The sequence below is a fragment of the Drosophila simulans genome, chromosome 3L (genome assembly GCF_016746395.2).
Source record: "Drosophila simulans strain w501 chromosome 3L, Prin_Dsim_3.1, whole genome shotgun sequence".
NCBI lineage: Eukaryota > Metazoa > Arthropoda > Insecta > Diptera > Drosophilidae > Drosophila > Drosophila simulans.
In genome coordinates this window covers 7908216-7932028 of record NC_052522.2, presented here as the reverse complement: position 1 = coordinate 7932028, position 23813 = coordinate 7908216, and the positions used below count along the sequence as shown (strand labels likewise).

At 39.4% G+C, this 23813-nt stretch overlaps 4 protein-coding genes and 6 non-coding genes across 18 annotated transcripts in view; 9 read left to right on the top strand and 1 right to left on the bottom strand.

The window, feature by feature from the left end:
- The window catches only part of LOC6737210 (NAD(+) hydrolase sarm1), a 52759-nt gene extending 38689 nt beyond the window's left edge, over positions 1 to 14070 (bottom strand). For 2 of the 6 annotated variants that reach the window (XM_044923021.1, XM_044923020.1), the window contains exons 1-3: positions 14018 to 14070; positions 5735 to 6373; positions 5545 to 5669 (exon numbers count right to left, since the gene is read on the bottom strand). In XM_044923021.1, coding sequence (XP_044778956.1) covers positions 5545 to 5669; positions 5735 to 6242 — 633 coding nt within the window. In that variant the 5' untranslated portion in view covers positions 6243 to 6373; positions 14018 to 14070. Of the gene's footprint in view, positions 1 to 394; positions 600 to 3186; positions 3553 to 5544; positions 5670 to 5734; positions 6374 to 14017 lie in introns of those variants that run through there. The other 4 variants (XM_016171057.3, XM_016171059.3, XM_016171062.3 and 1 more) reach the window with 3 other exon arrangements.
- LOC6737206 lies at positions 8109 to 8646 on the top strand. Its single transcript, XM_002084010.4, has one exon. The coding sequence runs from the start codon at positions 8151 to 8153 to the stop codon at positions 8598 to 8600; it is 450 nt and encodes a 149-aa protein (XP_002084046.1). The 5' UTR covers positions 8109 to 8150; the 3' UTR covers positions 8601 to 8646.
- Positions 8684 to 9670, top strand: LOC27209255. 3 transcript variants are annotated; one of them, XM_044923030.1, is made up of 3 exons: positions 8684 to 9088; positions 9206 to 9236; positions 9345 to 9670. In XM_044923030.1, the coding sequence occupies exons 1-3, from the start codon at positions 8771 to 8773 to the stop codon at positions 9611 to 9613; spliced, it is 618 nt and encodes a 205-aa protein (XP_044778965.1). In that variant the 5' UTR covers positions 8684 to 8770; the 3' UTR covers positions 9614 to 9670. The 3 variants fall into 3 exon arrangements, with proteins under 3 accessions (XP_044778965.1, XP_044778963.1, XP_044778964.1); XM_044923028.1 differs by having other exon boundaries at positions 8686 to 9236; XM_044923029.1 differs by having other exon boundaries at positions 8688 to 9088; positions 9206 to 9670.
- On the top strand, positions 9747 to 9829 carry Trnal-cag. Its single transcript has one exon. It is a non-coding gene; the product is annotated as a tRNA-Leu (tRNA).
- Positions 11929 to 12011, top strand: Trnal-cag. Its single transcript has one exon. It is a non-coding gene; the product is annotated as a tRNA-Leu (tRNA).
- Trnal-cag lies at positions 12262 to 12344 on the top strand. The gene has a single exon. It is a non-coding gene; the product is annotated as a tRNA-Leu (tRNA).
- Positions 14071 to 17077: 3007 nt separating the features above from the next.
- Positions 17078 to 17160, top strand: Trnal-cag. The gene has a single exon. It is a non-coding gene; the product is annotated as a tRNA-Leu (tRNA).
- Positions 17161 to 17301: 141 nt separating this feature from the next.
- Positions 17302 to 17384, top strand: Trnal-cag. Its single transcript has one exon. It is a non-coding gene; the product is annotated as a tRNA-Leu (tRNA).
- A 166-nt stretch (positions 17385 to 17550) lies between these two features.
- Trnal-cag lies at positions 17551 to 17633 on the top strand. Its single transcript has one exon. It is a non-coding gene; the product is annotated as a tRNA-Leu (tRNA).
- Positions 17634 to 19134: 1501 nt separating this feature from the next.
- LOC6737198 (DNA topoisomerase 3-alpha) lies at positions 19135 to 23436 on the top strand. 2 transcript variants are annotated; one of them, XM_016169977.3, is made up of 4 exons: positions 19135 to 19377; positions 19808 to 19974; positions 21657 to 21954; positions 22333 to 23436. In XM_016169977.3, exons 2-4 carry the CDS (start codon positions 19808 to 19810, stop codon positions 23125 to 23127), a joined length of 1260 nt encoding a protein of 419 aa, XP_016030902.1. In that variant the 5' UTR covers positions 19135 to 19377; the 3' UTR covers positions 23128 to 23436. The 2 variants fall into 2 exon arrangements, with proteins under 2 accessions (XP_016030902.1, XP_016030903.1); XM_016169978.3 differs by lacking the exons at positions 19135 to 19377; positions 19808 to 19974 and adding an exon at positions 21378 to 21521.
- Positions 23437 to 23813: the final 377 nt, after the last annotated feature.

Sequence of the window (23813 nt, the reverse complement as noted above, 5' to 3'; positions counted from 1 at the left end):
AATTTTATGTATATTATATCGTGTTCCATTTATTTTTGTTTTTTGTTTGAAATTTAATTTTCGGCATTGCTATTCCACGAACTTGTATTTACAGTATTTAAGATATTTATTTCATTTGCTGCTAATTTGTGTATATTTTTCTCGGATTTCTTGAAATGTGTCACAAATGAACAATATTTTTCCGCAGTAAGTGCACACAAAGTGTTTGCAGTTTCAAGTATATACGATATATATACAATATTATCCAGACTTTTTGCACATGTTTTTCAGTGCGTCGAACGTCACATGTGTGATTGTTTTATTTTTAATCACATTTGTGATTTTTATTTTTAGCTTTCATTTTAATTTATGGTCACAGATCGATGGAAATATTTTTCCTTCACGCTTTACGCACTTTTCACTACGATTTATAGCGATCCTTAGGCATTTTCGCTATTTCACAACAATGCGTTTGAACAATAAATCGTTTGTATTATTTTTAAGTAGCTTTATTATTGGATCTCTTCTGTATTTGTCGTTGTCTTCGATTCCGCTCCACGAACTCGACGTTCGAGTGTTCGACACAAGACTGAGGCCTGAAATTTTATTTTGTGACTGGCTGCCTCGAAAAGAGAAAAATTCAAACGAAAGAGACGGAGTGGTTCGGTCAGAAAGAATAAGAGCTAAGAGTGGGTGATCGTACAACAAGTTGTTTTTACTCGGCTTTTGGATGCGAATTATAGTCTGATTTGGTTTCATGTTATTTATACTAGCTTTACATCTTTTTATTTTCGCATTTCGGCAAATGATTTGCGATGAATTTTTCTAGGAAATCTCAGTTAGATTTTCCCCTCCTTATTGTTTATATTTACCAGCTATTTATTTGTGCGTTGATTTTGTTTTATTTACTCGATATCTGAGCAAACAGAAATCATCTCAAATCGATTCGAAATCGACACGTGCGTTTAAATGGGAAAAATCTTTTAACATGTTTTTGCCGCGTTGTTTTTTTTTTATATTTTTTTCTTTCTTTCAATCTAATTGATTTGCGTATTTGTTTATCAGATGGTTTTTGGTACGCTTTCGCATTTGCAGGAAATGCCAAAGTGGAGCGAAAATAAGCAAAAATCTTCAGTACATTTTGCTATACATATGCCTTGAACTGATGTAAAAAGTTCGCCCCACCTACATAGTGTACTTGTATGTGTATTTATCAGATACCCTGAGCAAGTTGGCCAGAAGAAGGTCGTTTATTACTTAACTGCTTATGCAATTTGTCTCAGCTAATTCATCATCTTTCCATTCACATTAATCTGTCGCATCCTTCGGCTACTTTCGCTATTCAGGTCACAAAATTACTCACTAAAGTGTGCCAGTTTCTTTTGATCGTATTGAAAGAAATGTTTAAGTTAATCACAACTTTGTCAGGTGTCATGTCCTTCAAGTGAGTCATGTCCATTCAGCAAAACCAAAACATGAGCATGTGAGCTTTTCATTCTTTCACAACTACAGTGAGCGCTCGAGGTAATGGACACCTTATTAATGTAAACATGTTAATATGAACAGAAGGACAAAAATATTTTTGTTGATTCCGCAGCTATAGAATAATATTTGTTGAAGAATAAATAAATTGAAAAGCGAGAAGCGATGGAAATGAATGCGAATAATATTGAAGGAACAGCAACAATATAGCAGTTACCATTACTCGACATATATTTTCGAGATCAACAGAGATTTCTTTGGGTAAATAAATAATTCTTTAAAAAAAACTAGATGAGAAAAAAAAAATGTTCCAAAGTTCATTACGCAATTTTTGTGTTTACTTTAAGGAACCTCTACTGTACTCTTATTTTCTTCGCCACGTACTTATTTGTATCTACTCGTGTATCTACGTATGAATGAATTGGCTTTCGCCTAAAACATCTCTGAGTCATCCGAAAGCCGTGATTGAGTCTCCAATAGCAACTTGTGCCGATCGAGTTGCGATGAAGAAGTTTTTTAGCTGTGAGTCATCACCGTGGGAGCTTTGTATCTTTTGCTGCATCCGCACCGAAGACGTAACTTTTAAGCCTAGGGCTATAACTTTTACCAAGACGCAGACCACGCCCAATTTTTTCCGACTTCAGCTTCAGGCCACGCATGCGCCATGGCTTATCGTTGAATTTTTCTCAATTGGAATTTTCATGCGTAATTGATTTTTATGCATTTCCCTTTCGGCATCCGAGAGATTGTTTATTTATTTATATGCAAAGCGTGCTTAACACGTTTTTCTCCTTACCCTTGGCTGCACTCGACTTTTGTGATTTATTTGAGATTGAAATTGGGTCACTTGGAAGTCGGAAGGGGGCAATAATTCCCTGGAATAACACACTGAATCGAACGTCAGCAATAATGGGTTTTTGCCTTTTGGACGGAGGTAATTTATGCGTCAGACTGGGTTTTTCACTCATTAAAAGGATGCCTTTGCAACAGATTAAATTTATGTTAAGTACTTTACTTAAATGCGTTCTTAATAGTTGCCCAAAAACTCTTGAAAATATTGATTGAAGATTGTAATAAGACGATTTGCCTTTTTCACTACCTCGATATGAAGCACATGGTGCAACTACCTTAAATAAAATCACTTAGTACGTAAAATTTCATCCACATATTTGGAAATATTGTGCGACTTTTCAAACATTTGTTATTGCAAACTCTGCGGTAATAAGCTATTTAGGGGTATTATTGAATATTATTTGCTTGAATACTGACAAGAGTCAATAAACAGTATCTATTTGCCGATGGGCTTGCGTCATTTACATTATCCACTTGTTATCAAACAAGCTCTAAAGACCCTTGCCCAGTTGCCTTCCCTAATGGCCTCATCAGACCCACAGATAGACTGCCATTATTGTTTACAATTTCAATTAGATGTTGGTCATAAATTATGGCGGCTAATCCCGATCGCGACACCTTACAAGCATCCGCATTTTCACACACCTGAAATGCTAATGACACACCATCTAAAGCCAAAGCCGAAACCAAAACCGAAACCACTTCGACAATTTGTTTTGATTTTGGCCGTGAACTGAGTAGCATATCGGAATAATTCAAGTTTGTCTTTTGTTTTTACTCTGGCATCCATATCTATTTCCATTGCTATTCAAATCCGAGAGATACAAACAAAAACACATGACATAATTGAGGCATTTGAGTATGCGAACTAACCTTGACAGTGGGCATTAGTTGTGCATTAACTTTCATGCTGGAATCGAGATCAGCTCGCTTGGTTAGCTCCCGAAAGGTTTGCTCTACGGTTGCAATGCTGGGGTTATCCAAAGGGGTTTTAATCGCCTTCTTGGGGTTATCTCTCAGTGATAAACGGCGTACGCTGGCAAGACGAAAAGTGCCTCTACCATCACCGGAACCACTCGACTTGGTTCGAATTCGATTTGATTTACGACCACTACGCGGAGGGCTCTTATCGTTCCGAGTTTCCCGGCTATACTGCTGCTCTTCCTGGTGGGTTATACTCAATGTTGTTTTCTTGCACCACAAGCCGCTCAAACGATTGCCCATGCTATACGGTTTTCACATCAACTTTCCGCGGGTGTTCAGCACGATCTAACGTTCGAGCAATTAATCTCGCGTATTTACAAAAAGATTCTCGGGAAGAAGTCGGATACTCGGATACTTGGATACGAACGGAATAGGAATCGGAGACGAACCGGTGCGCATCTCAATTCGACAAATACTGAAAATGGAATTCTTGACGAAAACCACAAAATGCCAGACCCAAAACACAGTTGTCCGTCCGTTTATAAGTAGCTTTTGTGCCCCTCTCTTTGCCTTTTTTTTCCCGCCAGTGTTTGCCGCTTTTTGGGGAGCTTTATAATGCGAACAGAACGCGAGTTGACTTTGTTTGTATTTCGACTGGCACTATATGTGCCCCTCCTCGGTCCCCAAAAACATCGGGCCTGCCGGTACTAATCGATTTTTTCTCTCGACAACACCACACTCACTGGGGCTCTCTCCTCGCGAAGAAGATTCCCCGACAAACCCCAACTTGCCAACTAATTAATATGCTCGGGCGCTGTCATACACCCAACTTCATATAATATTAACAACAATCTTCTGCGACTCACGTTCCCAGTGTGTTTGCGCTGAAGAGCTTGTCAAATAGTTAAGAACGATGGGGAGAACGAAATTAATTGATCTGCAGTTGGGAAATGGCGATGGGAATACCCTAACAGTTTGTCGAAGGTATCTAATCAACAGAAAGTATGTATGATATAGAAATTATGAAAATATTTGTATTGTCAACATACCTTTTTATTTATAATATACCTTCGATTTAAGTTAAGACCACATGTGAGTTACTATCAAAACATTAAGGCCAGCTGGTCATCTTATCAGCTAAGGTGTAATGCCCTCCACTATATGGGTCATCTGATCTGTTCTTAATTAAAAGGTTGTCGGCCCATCTAATCGCACGATCAGGGAACACGAATAGTTCTTTGTTCCCCATTGATTACAACTACGATTACTGGAGCTAATCAGTTGCTCACCTTAAAGGGTGATAGTACCATAAAGTTATCAAGCGACCAAACGATCAAGTAAATCAATATACCCTTGGAAGGGCATTCACAAACGAGAAATTTGCTTAACGACGCACGAGCCATGCTAAAAATCAACGCCAAATGCCGATTATTCATACCCGGTATAGCCATCCAATATTGTGGTTATAGCCGCTATATACTATGTGTATAGTGGGCTCGTTTGCCACGATTCTTTCCCCTTTTGCCATGCAGCTCTCTTTCTAGTTCTGTTTTGAAAACGTGCTAAATGTTATTTATTAATTAAGTTGACGCTATTTTCTAACCATTTACGTAAAGCAACGCTGAGCGGGAGAGAGTTATTTCTGCTCAAAGCCGGTTTTAGGAAAGTCGCCAACTCAGGGAGTGGTTCAGACCCCAATCCCCAAGAGTTCCCCAATCCAGACGGAGTCGCGTGTGAGGTGTGAGTTATGTATTTGCTTAAATATGGCACTGCAAAGCTCATCGTGGTTTACTTTTAGTTCGAGGAGTGCACTCAGAAAATTAATTTAATTAAATTATGAATCGATAGGGAAAGAATAATAATATTCTCGATTTATATTTAAAAGCGAGAAATTCTTGAAAGAGTGCCAATAATTCCCAACTAGTTCTATTTACGTCGAAATGCCTACTAATCATTTCTAATTACCTTTCAGTACTATATTTCCCAAGTGCAGAACACCACTTTTTTTTCTAAGTGTATGCAAAACTATAATCAAAATGAGCCTAAAAACTGGCTCAGGGGTTGTTAAAGGTAACGAATGAGGGATAACAAAAGCTTGAGTGAGAGTTTATGGACACCATAAAACCAGAGAGACTCCAAGTGAGTCATGACCTTTGCTCCCTCAGAATGTTTATAAATAGCCATCGGCAATTATTACGAGTGGGAGTTTGTAAAGTCAAAGGGCCGACACAAGTGTCGGCAATCAGGAACTTTGGTTACCCTATAATATACTATTATATACATCTAGATAACTTAAAATCCACTTACATTTCCGTAACTTCTGATGCTGGAAGGACTGAGACTAAATAGCCTGCCCAGCTGCTGGTGATGTGTTGGTGAACCATTGCTGTTAGCTGATGATAGGTCGGTGAACATAGGCGAGTGGCAGTGTTCTATTGGAAAAATAGGTATTTCAAACTAAATTCGAAAAAATATCTTAGAAATACCCATCGCTTACCACTCATCACAGGCGACATGTCCTTGGGGAAGGCGAACAGATCGTTGTTATTCCGGATATCCGATGAGTTCAAGGTCAGGCTGGGCTTGCGCACGCCCAGAAAATTGGATGCTGATGAGGCACTGGAACAACCGCTGCCTCCCCCCGCGCCCTGCATGCCATAGCCCAAACGGGTGTGGGCCGTGGTGGGCGTGACATTGGGCAGGTGGTGCGACTCCAGTGGCGAGGCGGACTTCGGTATTCCACTGCAGCCACCGCTGACCGTTGGAACGCGCTTCAAAATCGGTGCCGGTGGCAGTTGTGAGGGGGAGGGCCGGAAGAGGCCACCTACACTCGTTGGGTGGTTCAGTGGGTCACCGGGTTGCGCCTTCGGTATCGCCAATCGAAGAGTTTGCCGCGCAGCTAGCCTTCTTCCAGGCGCATATTTATTTCCAGGCGGCGCTGTTTGGTCAGCGCTCTCAGCGTGGTGAGATTGCGCAGTGGTGGGCGCCAGCTGTGGTGAGTTCATTATTTGATTTTCGGTTTGTTTTTGTCGCTGCTTTTCTTTCTATAGATACTTTTTGAGGCACTTGTTATTGTTTATAGCTTTTAAATATTTCGCTGTAAAATGTTTTCTTGGTTTTGTGGTTTAAATTATTGCTGAGATTTAGATTTCATAAAATTAAATTGTATGAATATAAATGATACAAAGTAGTGTTTTTTGTTTAGTTTATAATTTGTACACGATTGTTTCTACAGTTTGTTACGACATCCGTAACAATTTATTATAGTTTATTTGTTGTTGAACTTCGGTCTGTTTAAACGTTTTTTCATTGTTACTCCTCTTTAGGCACTTGTTAATTTATAGCCCTTGCTGTCAACGTTTTTTATCAATGAATTGCACGCTGATATTGCTTGGCGCGTTCACGGGAACTGCAGTGATTGCATAATTATATATGCACAAGCCTAATCAAATAAAGTAAAATGGCTAAGCAGTACTATAAATAAGTTACAATGGTCGTAGTTGTTGATATTGCAATTTCTTGGAACGTGCCAATGTTGGTTTAATTTATATTCATTTTCATTTGACCCACTTGCATTCAATACCGTAGAATTATTTCTTCGAGATGATAAAAGTCCGCAGGATTGTTTTACGCGGAAATTGTTATCTGCCAAGTTTTCAGTTGTGTCACACACTTTTTCACTGCGCTTTAACAAAGCATTTTAATTTTCTACAGCTGAACTTGAGAATTGCTACGTGGTGGTCGGGCAAATGTGAAATCTCCGACAATGAGAAATCTCCGTCCAATTTTCGTGACTTTGCGTGGGACCGGCGACCATAAAAGCCACACGCCATTTAATTCTCGGGTTAATCTGTAATAAATATATACACACATATGGTCATCAGTATATAGACATAGCGAAATTCGTTTTAGTTAAATTACTTGGAAACGTGAATGAATTCTAGACTTTATTTGTCTAGAAGATTGTGGGTTGAAAGATCGCCTGAATTAAGAGTGCCCTTGAACTCGCTAAAGAGAACATGAGAACATAGTCGAATATGATGTTGATGATTAGGTAATAGTTACACTGCTATTATAACCACATATCAGATTTTGAAGTCTATAAAAGTATTTTAAACCAAGAAATGGAGAGTATACGTTAATTACAATACTACTCCATCCCAACTTATAACATAATACTTACATATTAAGAGCTACCAATAGGAATCTATGGAACACTTTTATCCCTGAAATTTATTGGCAGTTTATCAATTACTAAATCGTTAACCACATGTACAATTGCAGTGCTAAGCCCATTTGACAACTAATTAGCAACAATGTCCGATGGAGTGCACACACTGATTGATTGGCAAACGATTGGCACGAAATAATATAGAGTTTCGTTGGGTTATCGGTCCCAGGGGTTGCCAACAATTAGTGGGATTTAAAACCCAAAGTCAGAGTCGCAGAGCGATTTGCATATGACTGAAAAACCAACAGACAGTCGGATTGAACAAATCCAAAATTCAAATTGTGAAAAGCCGTTGGCCTCTGGTTTGCCATAAAGAGCTGCTGCAAATTTCTTGCATATTTGCACACGGATTTACAATAAAGTGCAATTATGCAAATTGAGCGAGTCGAATGTTTTCGGAGCCGTAGCTCTTCAAACGAACTCCAAAAGATGCCAGACATTAATCATGGCTAGCAATTAGCAATTATTTATATTGACGGGGCGTGTCAATATCTGGGCAATGATAAATGGTTTTCAAATTTTTGTAACTACATACTGCATACATCACCCTGGAAAAAGTTATCGTACTTGCTTTCGATTAAATTCTTTTCCATTAATCGTGCGGTCAAGTTCAGTACTAAGTAGGCCTTGCATATAAATTGACAAAAGAAAAGGAAAATTTTACCTAATAATAACTGCAAGCATGGACATCCAGCAGAAAACTATGAAGTCACCTTCGAAGGATTCATCTGATTCCCCTGATAAAAAACGCAAGTTCTTAGAAATCGCGCCCTTATTAAAACCAGTTGCCCTCAGTATGTCAAACAGTTATGGATTGGATTGGTATATGATCAACGTGGAAAACAACATCCCCCGAAAAAAGAGGAGGTACTTCGTCAACCTATCGTTCTTCTCCGATCAACTGCATAAGTTCATCCCGCACTCCCTGCACCTTCTAAAGTACCCAAACTGGACCACCATCTTCCTGGCCACAACGCCTCGTGGCTTCATGTACTATCAAGCCCACTTCCCGATGAAACCCATCCTGACATTCACACCCATGATCATGAAGCTAAGAGCCGGACATCTGCCCATGATAAACAATTCTAGGCCATCAAAGTCAATTTCAGTAATACGTCGGCGTCGCAAATAAATTGACAAAAGGAAAGGAAATTTTTACTTAAAGCTAAAATGAAAAGATTTAATTAAAATATCTCAAAAATTAAATATAAAGGAAATTTTTCTTTCAAATTTAAAAATAAATGAAGTTGGCTTTGTCTTTTCAATAAATACCAAATACCGAGTGTTAAAATTACTATTATAATGAAAGATAAGCTATTCATTAATACCCTAAAATCCTTCAACGAGTTGACAAAAGATGATCAGAAAAAGTGCCAGGATCTGTTCGAAAGACCTCTCCACCACAAAATAAAAAAATATAAATACATGAAGTTTACACAGGAAATTCTCCAGAAGTTTCCAGATGAAAGTCAGAAGAAGCCGTATTTCTTGACATTTCAGACAATATCTTTGCACGACAAGTACAGTGCTCTAATATTTAGTCTTTGTGGCATTTTCGAAAGCTTCCATTTAATCATTTACTTCGGAGTCTTTGAGGACGAAAAAGTTCAAAAAAAGGAGGTATTTATCTGTGATATTTTGATCAACTTAATAAAAAAGGATTTGCCCAATTTGAAAAATTTCACCATGAAATTTGTTCTACTGCACAATAACTTGATTAATAAAAATGTGGTCAAGATTCTTTCAGAAATGGAGTCCAGCATCTGCAGTAAGTTTTTATTCATAGCTGATCCGGGATATTGGAGATATTCAAATATGCATAACCCCTATGCTCAAAATACTTCTTTTGAAATATTAAACACTTCCATTACCGCAGAAAATATAGAAGAAATATTCGACAAATATAGAAAGATCGCTGGCACAAAGAACATTCAATACCTGGAACAGTTTCTAATGGACTTCTATAGGCTTTCCCGAGTACTATTGACCGACAATATGTCCATAACATTGCACCTTTGCACCTTGGAATGTGTGGATAATTTTGAAATTATAATTCGCAGTCACATGGAGGCCTTAAAGGAGCACATAACTCGAAAGCTGATCTTTGAACTTTTGAGGGCATTGATCATTATCTATGGACGCTGATGCAGGCAGGGCATTGAACTAAAAATTAAATTTATTTTATAGGCATGGCAATACAAATTTATTTTTTATTTATTTTTTTGTGGTAAAAGATTTTCTTTTCGGCGAAAGATATTTTGACAACCGATTCTTGCAGGTCAGGATGGCCGAGTGGTCTAAGGCGCTGCGTTCAGGTCGCAGTCTACTCTGTAGGCGTGGGTTCGAATCCCACTTCTGACAATCCTTTTTGGAATCTAAAAAAACTTTGTTAATTAAGAATTTATTTCTTTGTTTAAACCACATAAACCACATATTTTAAATCGTTATAGTAAAGCTGGTTGGGGTAAAAGCCCCTTAAATCCTACACAAGTAATTTCTCTCGCCCTGCTGACAATTGGTCCACTATCTTGTTGTTGTATGATGGTGCTCCCTCCATTCGGATGATATTGGGTAATCAATGGGGGCATTAAAGTGCATTAGGCGTGCCGCAAACCAGCTTATCACGGCCTGAACATGACTGCGATGCAAAGTCATTCATCAAACGTTTGACCGTGAGCAAATGGTTTGTGTGCTATTATTGAAAGAGAGCCAGATTCAGGTTTATGACCACACGAATACCCTCCCAGTTCAGATAACCAGTCAAAACTGCGATGAAAGGCAACCCGTCCAGACCTTGTACGACAAATGCTGCTGATTCCCGTTCCGAATTTGTCGACGCAGTGGATTTGGCGATATTCTCTTGCATATAGTAACTGACCCAGCCAAATGGCATTGAGCTCCTGCCCTGGAAATCAGAATTGGAATCGAAATCAGAATCCAATCCAACTGTGTCAGCTGCGACTTGCTTTGTTTACAAACAAATAAGGCAAAGAAGAGAAATGCAAACATAACCAACACTTTGCTGACTAAATTGTGTCAGTCTTATATTGCCCTCAGCCAATTCGCATGCCCCACCTACCTTACTAAAATGCTGTCATGTCTGTGGGTATATTTTTCCGCAGTTTAATGGTTTTTTGATGCATTCTAAATTAATAAAAATTGCGTGCGCAATTGTTGCTCGACTTGAGCAGTGCTGCTGACCCATTTCGATGATTATAAATGAGTATAACTTATCAAGCGAGACTTGCCTTGGAACTAAACTGAGTTTTAGCTGTCTGTCTGTTTGTATGCTTCTTTTTTCCGCACTGGCACTTCGAGTGCACTGTAATTTGTTTATTTTAACTATATCAGCAAGGGAAAGGCAACAAGTTCAATGGCAGAAATCATTTCTCGACGCTTGTCAAAACATTTTTCGATTTGATTTTACATTTTTCGTTTCGATTTGGTTATTTTCCTGCGATAAACAAATAATTAGCGGAAAAATGCGCAAATGCAAATTACGTCCATTCGCAAACTCAGACATCTGTCTATGGCCATATCTATCTGTACTATATGCGTATGAAGATGTCGGCATCGAGTCAAAGGAAAGCCATAAACAATGCCCGTCTATTCTTCGCCAGCGAATGTATCTTTTCGAGGCAGTGTCAAAATCTAATTGGAATTTTTCCCACTATGAGCAGTGAGCGGCGGAAAAACTGTCGTCGAGTGCTGGCCAAACTCATTAAAATATCCATTTCCCCAACGAAAAAGCGAACTACGCGGCGCGCAGCTTTGAGCAGTAGTAATAAATAATACAAAATATTAAAAGACAACAAAAGACGAACGCCGCTTAATGAGAAGGGTTCGGTTTTTTGTACCCCAGTTCCGTTCCCAAGATGCGCCACGCCCCCTTGAACCGGATTATTATTAGCCAGTTCGCTTTTGGCTCGAATCGAGGAATGCTACGGGTCTTGACCTCTTTTCCAGTTACGCTTTTTGGGAAATCCGCAGAGATATAGGTATTCTGAAAGGCCTCGTTGTCTTTTGTTCGTTGGCGGCGATTGTCTGCGATTTGTACGCCAGCCCAACCCCGAAACCCAGAGATAAGATATATCTGTACGCAAGCGACTTTGTAAACAGTTGTCGGCGTTTGTACAAAGTGCAACCGCAAAGCAGCTGATCGAATCGATTTAATTCGCAATTACTCCGTCATAAAATTGCACAGTTCTTGTTATTTAACTCTCGATTGGTTGTGTAATGCCAACAAATTAACGTCCACAATTATAAGCGAATACAAGCATGTTCCTCGGTTTTATTTCTCGTGAGAAAGTTGGTTAATTTGCATAAAAACTCGCACAGTTAAATCAGGCCGAGAGTTATGGCAGTTTTTTGTAAACCACTTTTTATAGCAGAACCATATGAAGGGCGAACGAATTAGCGAGCGCCATGGAAAACGCGCATTTGGTATGCTCATCCCATGTGTCAGGATGGCCGAGTGGTCTAAGGCGCTGCGTTCAGGTCGCAGTCTACTCTGTAGGCGTGGGTTCGAATCCCACTTCTGACAAAGATTTTTTTGTTGTTCAAGAATGTTAATTATATTTAATTAACAATTAATTAATTGACATTTCCTATTCCTATATTGAATTCAAAAACTATGCAGGTTGAACAATGCAGTTGTAAAATTGTTCTTTTTTATTCTTTCTTAAATATATTTACACCTAAAAAGACATGCTCTTAATTTATATAATTAAAGGAATACGCTGGAAATAACTAGAATTTTTACACGGCGTTTTCGGGTTCTCGTTACTTTCATAGTCAGGATGGCCGAGTGGTCTAAGGCGCTGCGTTCAGGTCGCAGTCTACTCTGTAGGCGTGGGTTCGAATCCCACTTCTGACAAGACTTTTTTTATCCTTTTTATATTTATCTATCTAATCAAATAGCTTATTTATTCAAGTTATTTTGGTCAGTTTTTAGTTGCCCCAGCCAAGAATAACAATTCGATTGTATGAATCTAAATAAATGTGCGCGTGTGTTGGTGTACTGGCTAAGGCGTAAACAAAAACATGTGCAAAAGGCCAAAACTTCAATCAAGTGAAATGGAAATTGAAAATGTATAACGGAAAAACATGTGGGAATACGCAAATCAATTTGTTTGGCCAAGAGAGAAAGATCGCAGGCGGCGGATCAGGCGGATAGACCATATGTATGCTTCCCGGAATTGCCAAAATTCCGCACTTGCGGCTCCATTGGGGCTCGTTGTTTTCAGACTATGTGGGTGTCATCTGTTTAGTTTTGGTGGAAAACTAATTCGATTTTAATAAACTTTTTGCTCGAATTAATTGCAGACTTTTCTCCAAAATGGAGGGCGATAATTCATGGCGCCTTCGCTGTCTGTGTTTAACGCTTAAATTACTTGTTGTTTTACTCTTTTGTGGGTAATTTATTTGGCTGCCCTTTCATTGATTGACTTGACTTTTATGTGAGTTTTTATAGGCGTTGCACTGACGTGTGTATGAGCAGAAAAGCCAAAAAATCCCCAAAATGTATACAATTTCGGAGTTTATGACTCTGCAGAAAAACGCCTTTATGTTCACTCAGTTACACACAAACACAGAATCTTAAGTGCACAGAAACAATTTTGTTTTGTTGGGAATCGTCTCATTAGTTTATATTGAAAAAAATTAAGATCCCTCAAGTTGTGTGTTTAAGGGTAAATGTATTATTTTTGACATTAAATAAAATTGAGCTTTAAATATAACTTTTCAAAATAAAGAAATACGTTTGGAGATCATTCCTTATGTAATTATGTAAAGTTTTAGTTTTACAATCAGTAAATGACTAACTTCTTTGTTTTTTTGTTTGCGGTCATAGAAAATTCCATTTTAGGAAAAAATTGGTCGGCCTACGGAAATGTATACAAAATCGCGAGGGCGTACTTTGAAATTAGTAATCAAAATAAACTAAAAGTAAGAAAAACTTCGATTTATAGAAAGAATCTACAAATATACCGCTTTGAATTACTTTTAAATTCGGATGTTCAACTTACAGAGAGTGCAACTTTGGGGCGATTCGAGTGCGTTTCTACGGCGATTCGTTGGCGTTTCTTGATAAACAACGGAAGCTGTAGCTTCTGGATTTGCGATAATCGCAGGCTGAGAACTGCGTTTACCCGAAAGTGTGGGATTTTCGTGCTTTTTTTTGTTTTCAAAATTCCTGCAAGTCAATCAACCCGTCATTTTATGCTGTTGATATTTCATTTTTAGCTTTTTCGCTTCTTTGGTTTTTTGCCTTTTGTTGCCGCTGCTGTTGTTGCTGTTATTTTTGTTATTTCTGTTATTTATAGACGCACACATGCAAGCGCAGCCAAAATAAAAGCGCACGCACCAAACACACACACACACAAACACACATGTCACAGACAGAATTTCGTAATTGCACGTTGCCGGTTGCTTGGATGTTTCCTTCGGAATTAAAAATCTTTCTACATAACTAAACACATTTTATAGCCCGCATTTCGGTTTATTATTATAATCCGCAGTGGAAAGTATGGAAAACACAAAGACACACACCGCGACCTCCGCTTTTGCCGCTCTTCTACACGCGCGATGTTTACTGCGACGCTGCCGCCAGCCGAATGCAGGCGGAATGAAGCAGAAATGAGCTTAAAGCGGCGAGCGAAGACGAAGATCGTGAACGTGGGCAGTGCTGCCAACCTGGCTTTTTTCCCGTCACAATTGGCTTCTTTCGCAGATCAATTAGATCTAATGAAACAACGTCCGGTAGCTACATGTATTCAGTACAAGGATATTGGTGACACCCGAAGATCAATAAGCTAAATGCAAGCTCATAAACAAAACATAAAGTAAAAATACATAATAACCACAAAATTAGCTTAACATAAGGACAGATATTATTTACGACAAAATTGGCAGCACTGATCGCAGAAACGCTCTCAGAGAAACAAAGAGAGAGAGAAATAATTTGTTCGTGTTTGTTGTTTGCTTGAATTTCTTAATTTTTTATGCGTGGGAGAGTTCTATCTGTTCGCCGTCTCTTTTTCTCTAATTTCAAACCGCTGCACGTGCAATGCAAAACGACCACAATTAATAAGAAAACTTAAAAATGATAAGGATAAGCGCATTAGTATTTAAAAATTTTTTGGAAAGAGATAAATGAAAAAATTCTTAATTTTCTTGATTTTGTAATGCGTTCATTAATGAGAACTTTAATACATTCGTAAGAAATTAACTAATAAATAAATCGACAGTACTTTAAGATTTTAATAGTGCCCTTAAGTGAATGCGAATTCCCATTTAATGAGTACCGCCATGGCTGCGTGGGTTATTGTTGGAACTTAAATGTTTAAGAACCACAAGTTGCATCTTTAATTAAGTGTGTTTAAGACAAGCAGTTGGAACCGGCTTTTTTCTACAACTTGTTTGCAGGTGCTTTCTTTGGACTTCACCCCCTGCAACTCCCCAGCCCATTCTACACACATATATGCAAATTCGTATTTTTTTCCCCTCCCACAACAAACACGCCCCCACAATAATTTGTTTTATTGCGATCGTAAAAAAACTGAGCAACAGAATGGGAAAAATACAAAAATATGGTATTCGCCTGAGCCGCCAAAGTCGAGACAATGAAACCTGTTAATTAACTTTGCTCAAATTTGGCAGAAAAGTATCGCGACAAAATAGCCAGGGCAAAAAGAAGAGTGAGCCACAATTGATTAATGCTCCACAGAGTCTTCAGTTTGTTTAGACCCCTCCTTCAATTTATATACGTATTTATTTATTTTTTGGTGTTTTTGACTTTGAACTTGAAAAGGAGCATTGACTTTGTCTCGACGGAGTTGTATCAATGGAACTCTAATTAAAATATTATGGGGAGATTTTCATATGGCTTCGGATATTAATTGAAACATACTGTACAGAGATTAGTCGATAAAAAGTGGGATGGGCAAATTCTATAATTTATACATCATTTTAGTTTTGTTCTTCATAATAATTGATTTATAAATCATTTAGTTTTTGAAAGCGACAACCTTAAAGATTTCTTTCCATAAAACTGAACTGTTCAGCTCAAAGCCCCATTTAAATATGAATGCAATTATATTAAAGAACCCAATAAATCAAAGCGGCCATAAACGCGTGTCGTTTGGCTGTCCAGTGTTGTGGAATAGCCATTTGTCACTTGGTATCAGCGTGAATTAAACACTTTTCCCCGCCCACAGATGCCTGGTGCTAAAGCAGATTAAATCTTCGGAAACTAGACAATATCTTCATTAAATGATTTGCTCTAAAGAACTTATGAAAAGACGGCCCAAGGTAATCGGGTGTTAACTTAATCCAAACTCCATTTGCATCAGCTCGAAGCTGGAAAAGCATTCAATGCCTCAGTTTAACCTTTGTGCGGCTGTGCTAACAACTCTGCTGACATATCATGGGGTTTTGGCCGGGAGGGGATTTTCCACTGTTGACCCACTTACATCGCTCCCCAGAATACCGAATTCAGAATTGTTATGGTAATTTACAACCTCCAGTTAAATATTTCAGCTGCACCCAACTGTTGCAGCCCGCTGGGCTGCGCTTATTTATATTTGTATTGTGATCGAGTTGACAGTAGCACAAATTTTGATTGATGACGCTTGATTGACATTCGGGCAATTTGCTAATTCTATTTCTAGTTGGCCACAGGAAAATGTGTCGCCTTTTGTGGGTCACCGCGGTCCTCAAACAATTCTTGTACGCGCCGATCATTAATCATAATGAGTCGAGTGCAATTGAGGTGGTCTTTGCAGTGGCTGCGTTGCTAACTAGCAAATTAATGGGAATTATGTACGCTGGGTGGCTGTTGGGAGCGAAAACTTTAATTAACTTGGGCTGTCAGGTCGAGTTGGCCGATTAACATACGCTCGGGCCTATCAAGTGTCTGCCATCAGTCTGTAAAAATGGAAAATATCCAGTCCAGTACGGCCACTCAAAGTCAAAGTGGAGCGGCTGTGCTGCGGCTCCAACTAATTGAAATGCATTGAAAGTGCGTGCGACCAGTAAATGCTGCATATAAAAAAATAAACAAACAAATAGCAACAACGAAAACAGTGGCAGCAACTGCAGCTGCGTGTGAAATGTCAAGCGGTCCGCACTTTGGGCTAGTTGACATTTTGCCAGTTTGGCTAACCGAAAAACTACAACTTAATTACTCCCGTTTCGATCGTCAGCTCCCCCTCAGCAACCTTTGCGATGAATATCGCCATTTTGTTGCCTGTCATTTGTTGGGCAACAAATCGAAATATATAAAAAAAGTGACACTTGCCAATCTGCACAGTGTGATGTATGACGTTGACCCGATTTCGCCTGCTTTTTATTATCATTTCCATCGCCTGCATGTTGATTTCGTGTCTTGTCTGTCCGTACACACCTTTCCATGCCGCGACGAGCGGCAATTTGTCTTTGCCTCAGGGGTGCCGATTATAATAATTCATCGGGAGTGCATTCGAGTGTGGGCAGCAAGTTCAAAGTGTTAAGTGTGATTTTCAAACATTCGTAATACACGGCGTATACTTAATGTTGCCACAGTACAATGCCAGCGAATCGGATTGGCCTTCTGGCATCCAAACAATAACTGTCAGGATGGCCGAGTGGTCTAAGGCGCTGCGTTCAGGTCGCAGTCTACTCTGTAGGCGTGGGTTCGAATCCCACTTCTGACAAGAACTTTTTTCCACTTTTTCATTTTATTTTTTTAGACTACAAAAATATAAATTTCTAAAATCTAAATTATTTTACAGTTATTAAATAAAGAAAACACTCTCCCATGATCAAACTGGAAATTGGCACTCGTTAGTTTAACAGTCAGGATGGCCGAGTGGTCTAAGGCGCTGCGTTCAGGTCGCAGTCTACTCTGTAGGCGTGGGTTCGAATCCCACTTCTGACAATACTTTTTTATTGAATTTTAAACAAAATCAAAGATACATATTTTTTTTAATACCAATTACGCTATTTTTACTTGTGCTAAACATACTTTTTTCCCGTTTCGAGAATGAACCGTTTCAGTATGTGGTCCCCAACCAAAACAAAATTTGGCCTTGTAATTCTTAAGAGTCAGGATGGCCGAGTGGTCTAAGGCGCTGCGTTCAGGTCGCAGTCTACTCTGTAGGCGTGGGTTCGAATCCCACTTCTGACAAAGATTTTTTTCTCAATTTCATACAGCAAAACGATTAATTTTTTCCAACTTAAACTTTTTCAGCCCCTCACAATGATCACCATTTGTTTGGAGCATTCATTAGATTGCTTTAACGAGCCAGCTTCCCTCCCAGGGGCGCCAGAAAAATTACAAGTAAATCAATTTGTAACCGTCTAATTGTCAATATTCCAATCACATAATCGGCTGCCAGTTAACGATTGCCCCCGGCTGTCGGGCAGACCGACGGATACAGCGAGACCACACACAAGCGATGATGAAGCCTGGCCCCTTGGGAATTATCGCCGTCTGGCATCGCCGGCAAACACTTCTACTTCTACATTCATCGCCAGCTCGAGTCATTCGGCTCAATCAGACAGAAATTAAAATGCTGACTGAGCGCGTTTTCGAATGCGGCCCACTCAGTGGTTTGTGTTTTCACATTTGTTCTTGGGAAAAACAGTGCAGGTCCATCCATCCGTAATTATGCTGCTGTTTGTCGGTCGTAAAACGCAATCAACTGGCCACGACAATTGACAATTTGGCTAGTGTAAAACTAGCCATTAAAGTTTTATTTGCTTTAGCACTTGAGAAATTGAGGCTGGCCTGGCCATAACAGGCGAATGGGTCAATTGGCATGTGACAGCAAGAAGCTGCAAGCTGCAGGCTGCAATTTCCACAGACAATGCAAATTGACGTCTTGGAAATATGAGTGATGTGACAAGTGGATGCTTATCTGCGGCTCGACGCCTCTGTTTTTTTCGAGGGGCTTGCCTCCTTCGGCTGATGAGCGCCCATTGAAATTTATGACTTCGTCGAACCGCCAATTGATTGGCTTTTAAATATCCAAATGAAGGCTGCCAATCGCGAATTGTGCGGCCGTAATTAATGTACAAAAATCGTTTGAACGCACGCCCCAAAGCAACACCTGCAGCTGTTGGTATCTTTATTTATGGAAAGCTTTTAACACTTTTAATTAATTATGGGATGGAAAAGTTGGCGGCTTAGCTATGTCGCAAATTTATGGCACTACAAATTGATAAGCGCAAATGCTATCTAAATGCTAATTTCTAGAAAAACATATAAAACTAGAGTTAATTGGCATTTAAGTATTGCATTATAAATAAATACATTATATATAATCAATTACAAGCTGCGTAATTGAAAGGTGCGCAGACATCATATTATTAAATAGAAGTTGAAGTATTCTCGTCGATGTAATACAGATTCATTGCTTAGTACTTTCTTCTTAAAATACTTTAATATCTTAAATATGATTCATTAAAATAAATCATAAAAGAAATACCTATTTTGTAATGTCCCTCAATGGTAGTTTTTACTGTGCGCGATTGAAATCTCAGCCTGATTTCGAATTGGTCAGAGCTTTCCGGCGAAGATCTCGCACGCATGGGCACAAAGCTCGACAAAGCTGGAGAGACGCTCTCCAAACCGAGCTTCGCGCGGTGCCTTCGGGTGACGCAGGCGGAGCTTTCGACAGTCTGCGCCCACGAGTGACGTAGCGCAGTATAGAATGCAGAACGTAACAGAATCGTAATCGGAGCCGCATAGCATACCGCTAATTAGAAGATAGAAGCCCTTTTCATTTAATCGTATCTACCTGCGATCGCTTAAACCGGCGCTAATTTCATTCAAAGTTCCGTAACCGAAAGCTTTCACCTAGTGTTCTTATAGTGGGGTTATTAAACTCAGAACTGCCGGTCAGAGAAAAGGAGACTTTGTGTGACAGGTAAGTTTATTATGTACATAAGTATCTGTTTGCCTAAGATAAGCATACGTAAATAATGACTATGTGGAGTACATATGTTTATATTTAATTTCATAGTATTTTGTAAAAGACCACGCGGCTTTGAAAAGCAAGCACCAGTTATCCAAAAAAGCTTTTCCGTGGATGTGCATCTTATTGGTGCTTTTCAACGTGCAGCAAGGCAAGCTTTTATTTGCAAGAGCGAAAGTTCTTGGGGTCATTCTAGGTTTTCTTTTATTCTTAAGTATGGCGTGTATGAAAATAAATAAGACATATGTATGTACTTATTTTCTTTGTTTCTTAAACTAGATCTAAAATGTAACGATACGAATTCTTGGTATAAAATAATAATGATCAATAAGCTTACATTTAAATGAGTGACTTTATCTAATTTTAAAACAATCTTTAATAGATGACCAATATGATAACCACTCTTCGGATTTGCCAGGCTGTGTCGCTAAATCCTAGCGCTAATGGGCCGGAACCAGTATTGCCATCTACCTCCAGGATTTGCCTGATGGGTTGCCAGGATGTGAAGCCCAATGAGCTGCGTCGTTTTCCAGTCCACGATACCGATCGGTGAGTATTATATATGTACATACATACATACATATGTAGGTTCCTGCCAAGAACCACATTAAACCTGTTTTTAGAGCCTACGGAGAGCTTTCCGATCGATTCGATCACTGAAGCTTGTTTTTGTTGCGAATCACAAGTGCTCATTCTTTATTTTAAACACCACATCCCATACCATTAAAGCCATAACAATCCAAAGCTTTGGTCCCCGCTCGGTGCTCCGCTTCTTCGTCTGATACCGATACCGATACTCGCAGTCAAAGGTCATTGAACTCTCGCCCTCCCTCTCTTTCACTGTCTCTCTCTCTGTTTTTTCTCGATTCGCATAGAAGTGCATCATTTTCATAGGAATATCTCAATGCCATGGCGGCTAAGAACGTGTGCAGTGCAGCAATCAGAAATGCAATAATGCCGATGTGGGCGGGGCAGTGGGTGGGCGGGGGATAGGTCCCAGATTCCGACTCCCATTTATTTATAGCTCTCACGCACTCCTGTAAATGCAACAAATGCGCGTGGGTCTCTGCTCTGCTGGCCGTGAAGTGAAGTTATTTTGTGTTTTTCTTTGCCGCTTCTTCATCTCCAGTTTCTGCAGTTGGTGCGCAAAAAAAAATAGTGTTCCGTCTGCCAAAGTTACTTGGCATTGGCCATGGAGTTTAGAGTGAACCACTGTTAGGCATTTTCTTTCTCTTTCTTAGGAAACCCCAGAATGTTACGCTTTATTTATTATCAAGGAAAGCTAATCTTTTACCTTTTGGCGGTATTATCTCCAAATGTACTTTGAGACCAAAAAAGTCAAAGTCACTTTCATAAGCAAAATCAAAATAAAGCTTTGTTTTTTTTTTTTATAAGAATGACAATTTAAAGAATGTACTGGAAGTTCACTAAGTTTAATTAACTGTAGTCATTGAGTTCCGTTTAAAAAGTTGCAAGATTACGATATGAAATTTTAAAGTTAATTATGACAATAATGTTAGTTTCTAACAGCTGTACGTATGTTTTGTAAATTAAGCTAACAAGTTAGATTAAATAAGGTATGGGTAGGCAAGTGATTTTGCTGTCCCTGACCTGCACAATAATTTCGCATTCGGTCCACCCTAAAGGCCTTAATTGTTGTTGTTGTTTCGCCTAGCCATAAGCATAAGGCAAAAAGAAAATAAGCTGCATTCCCCCATCTTCCACACATCGGCAGCAACAACAAAAATAGGGGGAAGTTGAGCAGAAGCTGCAGCAAAAGCAACAGCAACAACAAACAATAACAATTCCCCGCGAAACTTCCGCTGAGCGAGAAGGAGCGTACGAAAGCGCTGCTTCTCGTTCGCACTCGCAAAAGAAGCATAAAAAGAGCTTAATTGCAGCGAAAACTTTTTCAAGAACTTTTCCAAGAGAGAGCGATAAAGAGAGCGGAGAGCGAAAGTCGGATCTAATTTGAAAGCGTCGCAAGAACCAGAACGAAACTCCAATGCAGTTTCATTTTGTCAGTTTAATCATTAAACAAAGAACCGCACAACCGATCGCAACAAGCTCGTGGACTCTTTTTCTCCCAATAATTGGTATGTTTTCCATTTTGCGACAACTGGGAAAATGTGTGAAAAGCTTTTTCTCCCTCCAAAAGAAGCGTACTGAACTAAGCTTTCGGTGGTTAGTAATAGTAGTCGTTATTTCTTATTTTTCTTATTTACGTGCAGCTGCAATCATTGGCTGCGTCACTTTGGAGTCAGCGCTAAACTGGTGGATCAACTCGGCGGCCTCCAAAAGCTGCGCATCTGCTCCAGACACTTTAGCCAACGCCAGGAGATGGCCAAAACCCGCATCAAGATGACGCCGCTGCGCAAGTCCTCGTCCTCCAAGGGCATTGTGCTGCCCATTAATGGCGCTGGAGGTTCCGTCATTGCAGGAGCCGGAGCAGGAGGAGGAGGTGCAGGAACTGGGAGCGGTGCTGTCAAGTCGGCGGTGGCCAGCAGCACCACCATTGAACTTGTTGAGGTGAGTGGCAGCACAAAAGAAAACAAAAGTTCAGCTTTCATAGGGGTTGGTAATTGACCCAAGCTAAACTTCAGTTCAGACAGAAATTATGTTTTAGACTTTATAACGAAATTTTCGTTATTTATTAACCAATTGAAATAAATCATTTGCGCATTAAATGGTACTCTAAACAACATTAAATACAAGCATGACTTAAAAAATACTTACAAAGCTATTTTTCGGTAAAAATTTAATTTTTTATAATGGATAGCGACAGATCCAGAACTTTTAAAAATTCCGAGTACCATTCGACGTTCTTTAAATTTAATATTCTAAAGATATGGTTAAAACTGTATGTACATATATAAATGTATTTTATTGAACCACCTTTTCTTGCAGAGCCCCAATAGACATCAGGCCAAGAAGACCAGCACCGGCATTATGCCCATGCCACAGCGTTCCCACTCCATTAGCTCCTCGGCCTCCAGCGATGTGCTGTCCATAAACTCCGACTACGAAGCCTCGTTACCACTATCAGCCTTAGAGGATTCCCAGAATGGACTGAACCGCTTGGAGAACGGTCAAGCCAAGAAGAGGAAACTGTACGTGATCACCGAAAAATCGGATGAGACGAAGGGTCAGAGTCTGGAGACAAATGGTCAGCCTAAGAAGCGTAAGATGTTCGTGGTTGTGGAGCAGGATAAGGATGTGGCGGGCAAGAAACTAATGATTATGGCCGACAAGCCGCAGGCCAATCTTACCCAGCATTTGGAGAAACTACTGCCCGAGCTATTGAATCGCATACAGGACAAAGAACAGAAGCAGATCAAACCAGCTCCAGTGGTGGCTAAAGCCAAGCCGGTAGTTAACAATCCCAGACCACATATAACATTGCCGCCCAAAAAGAATCCAACTAACTTTGCAAAGATCACGTCCACGCCAAGCTCAGTGCCTTCATCCATCCAGATGCCACTGCCAATTCAGAATACCAAGATCCTAAAGTCCGAGAATTCGGAGCTGACAATGAATTCGGAGGAGATCGAGACGAACATAAATCTATCGCCCGACTTCCGCTTCCTAATGAAAATCCTACCCAAGTTGGAACAGCTGCCCGAGCCGCACAAGCAGAACGTGAAGCGTTCCATCCAGATCTTCGTGGAGAAGAGCTACAGTATTTACGGCAACAAGGATTAGTTATCAGTATTTGGGCACACCCTTTATTTTCCATTTCACGTGAAGCAGTTCCCTTTATTTTCGTACATACATTTACATCAAAGGCATTTCATAACTTTGTCTAAGACTGAAGCAGAACCAATTTAATTTCTAAGCCAATTGTAAGAGCTGGAGCAGCTCCCCATTTAGACATGTAAGCTTATCTGAAATTTGATATTACCCACCTGGAGATGGGTAGATTTTGTAAAAGTTGAGCCATAAAAACGAATTAAGATTGAATTTCTTTCTATATTGAATATATGAAAGCTTGATTTAAGCCAGATACAAAAACCGTCCAAGAGTCTTGTTTTTGGGATAAGAAGGTATATAACTAGGGAATATCACCACCACCCATAATAAATAACACTTGCGTTTTTTTCTTATCTTTTTGGTTTTTTTTTTTGCATTGTAATTCCAAAGAACTTTATTTAGTTTGAAAGCATTTGTTTACGGTTTTTCTTCTTCCATATTTCTTTCTTTTTTTTTTAGTTACGTTATAATAATGTTTAGTAAGTCTAATGCGGTTTTATTTAGTGTGGTTTAGTTTAGTTAATACAATGGTTAGTGTGTCTTTACGATTTTCGTGTAAATTATGCAGCTTCACTTCGTCCTGGGGAAAGGATTGCATTTGGTAATTTACAATTCTCACCGACCCGTTTACCACTACA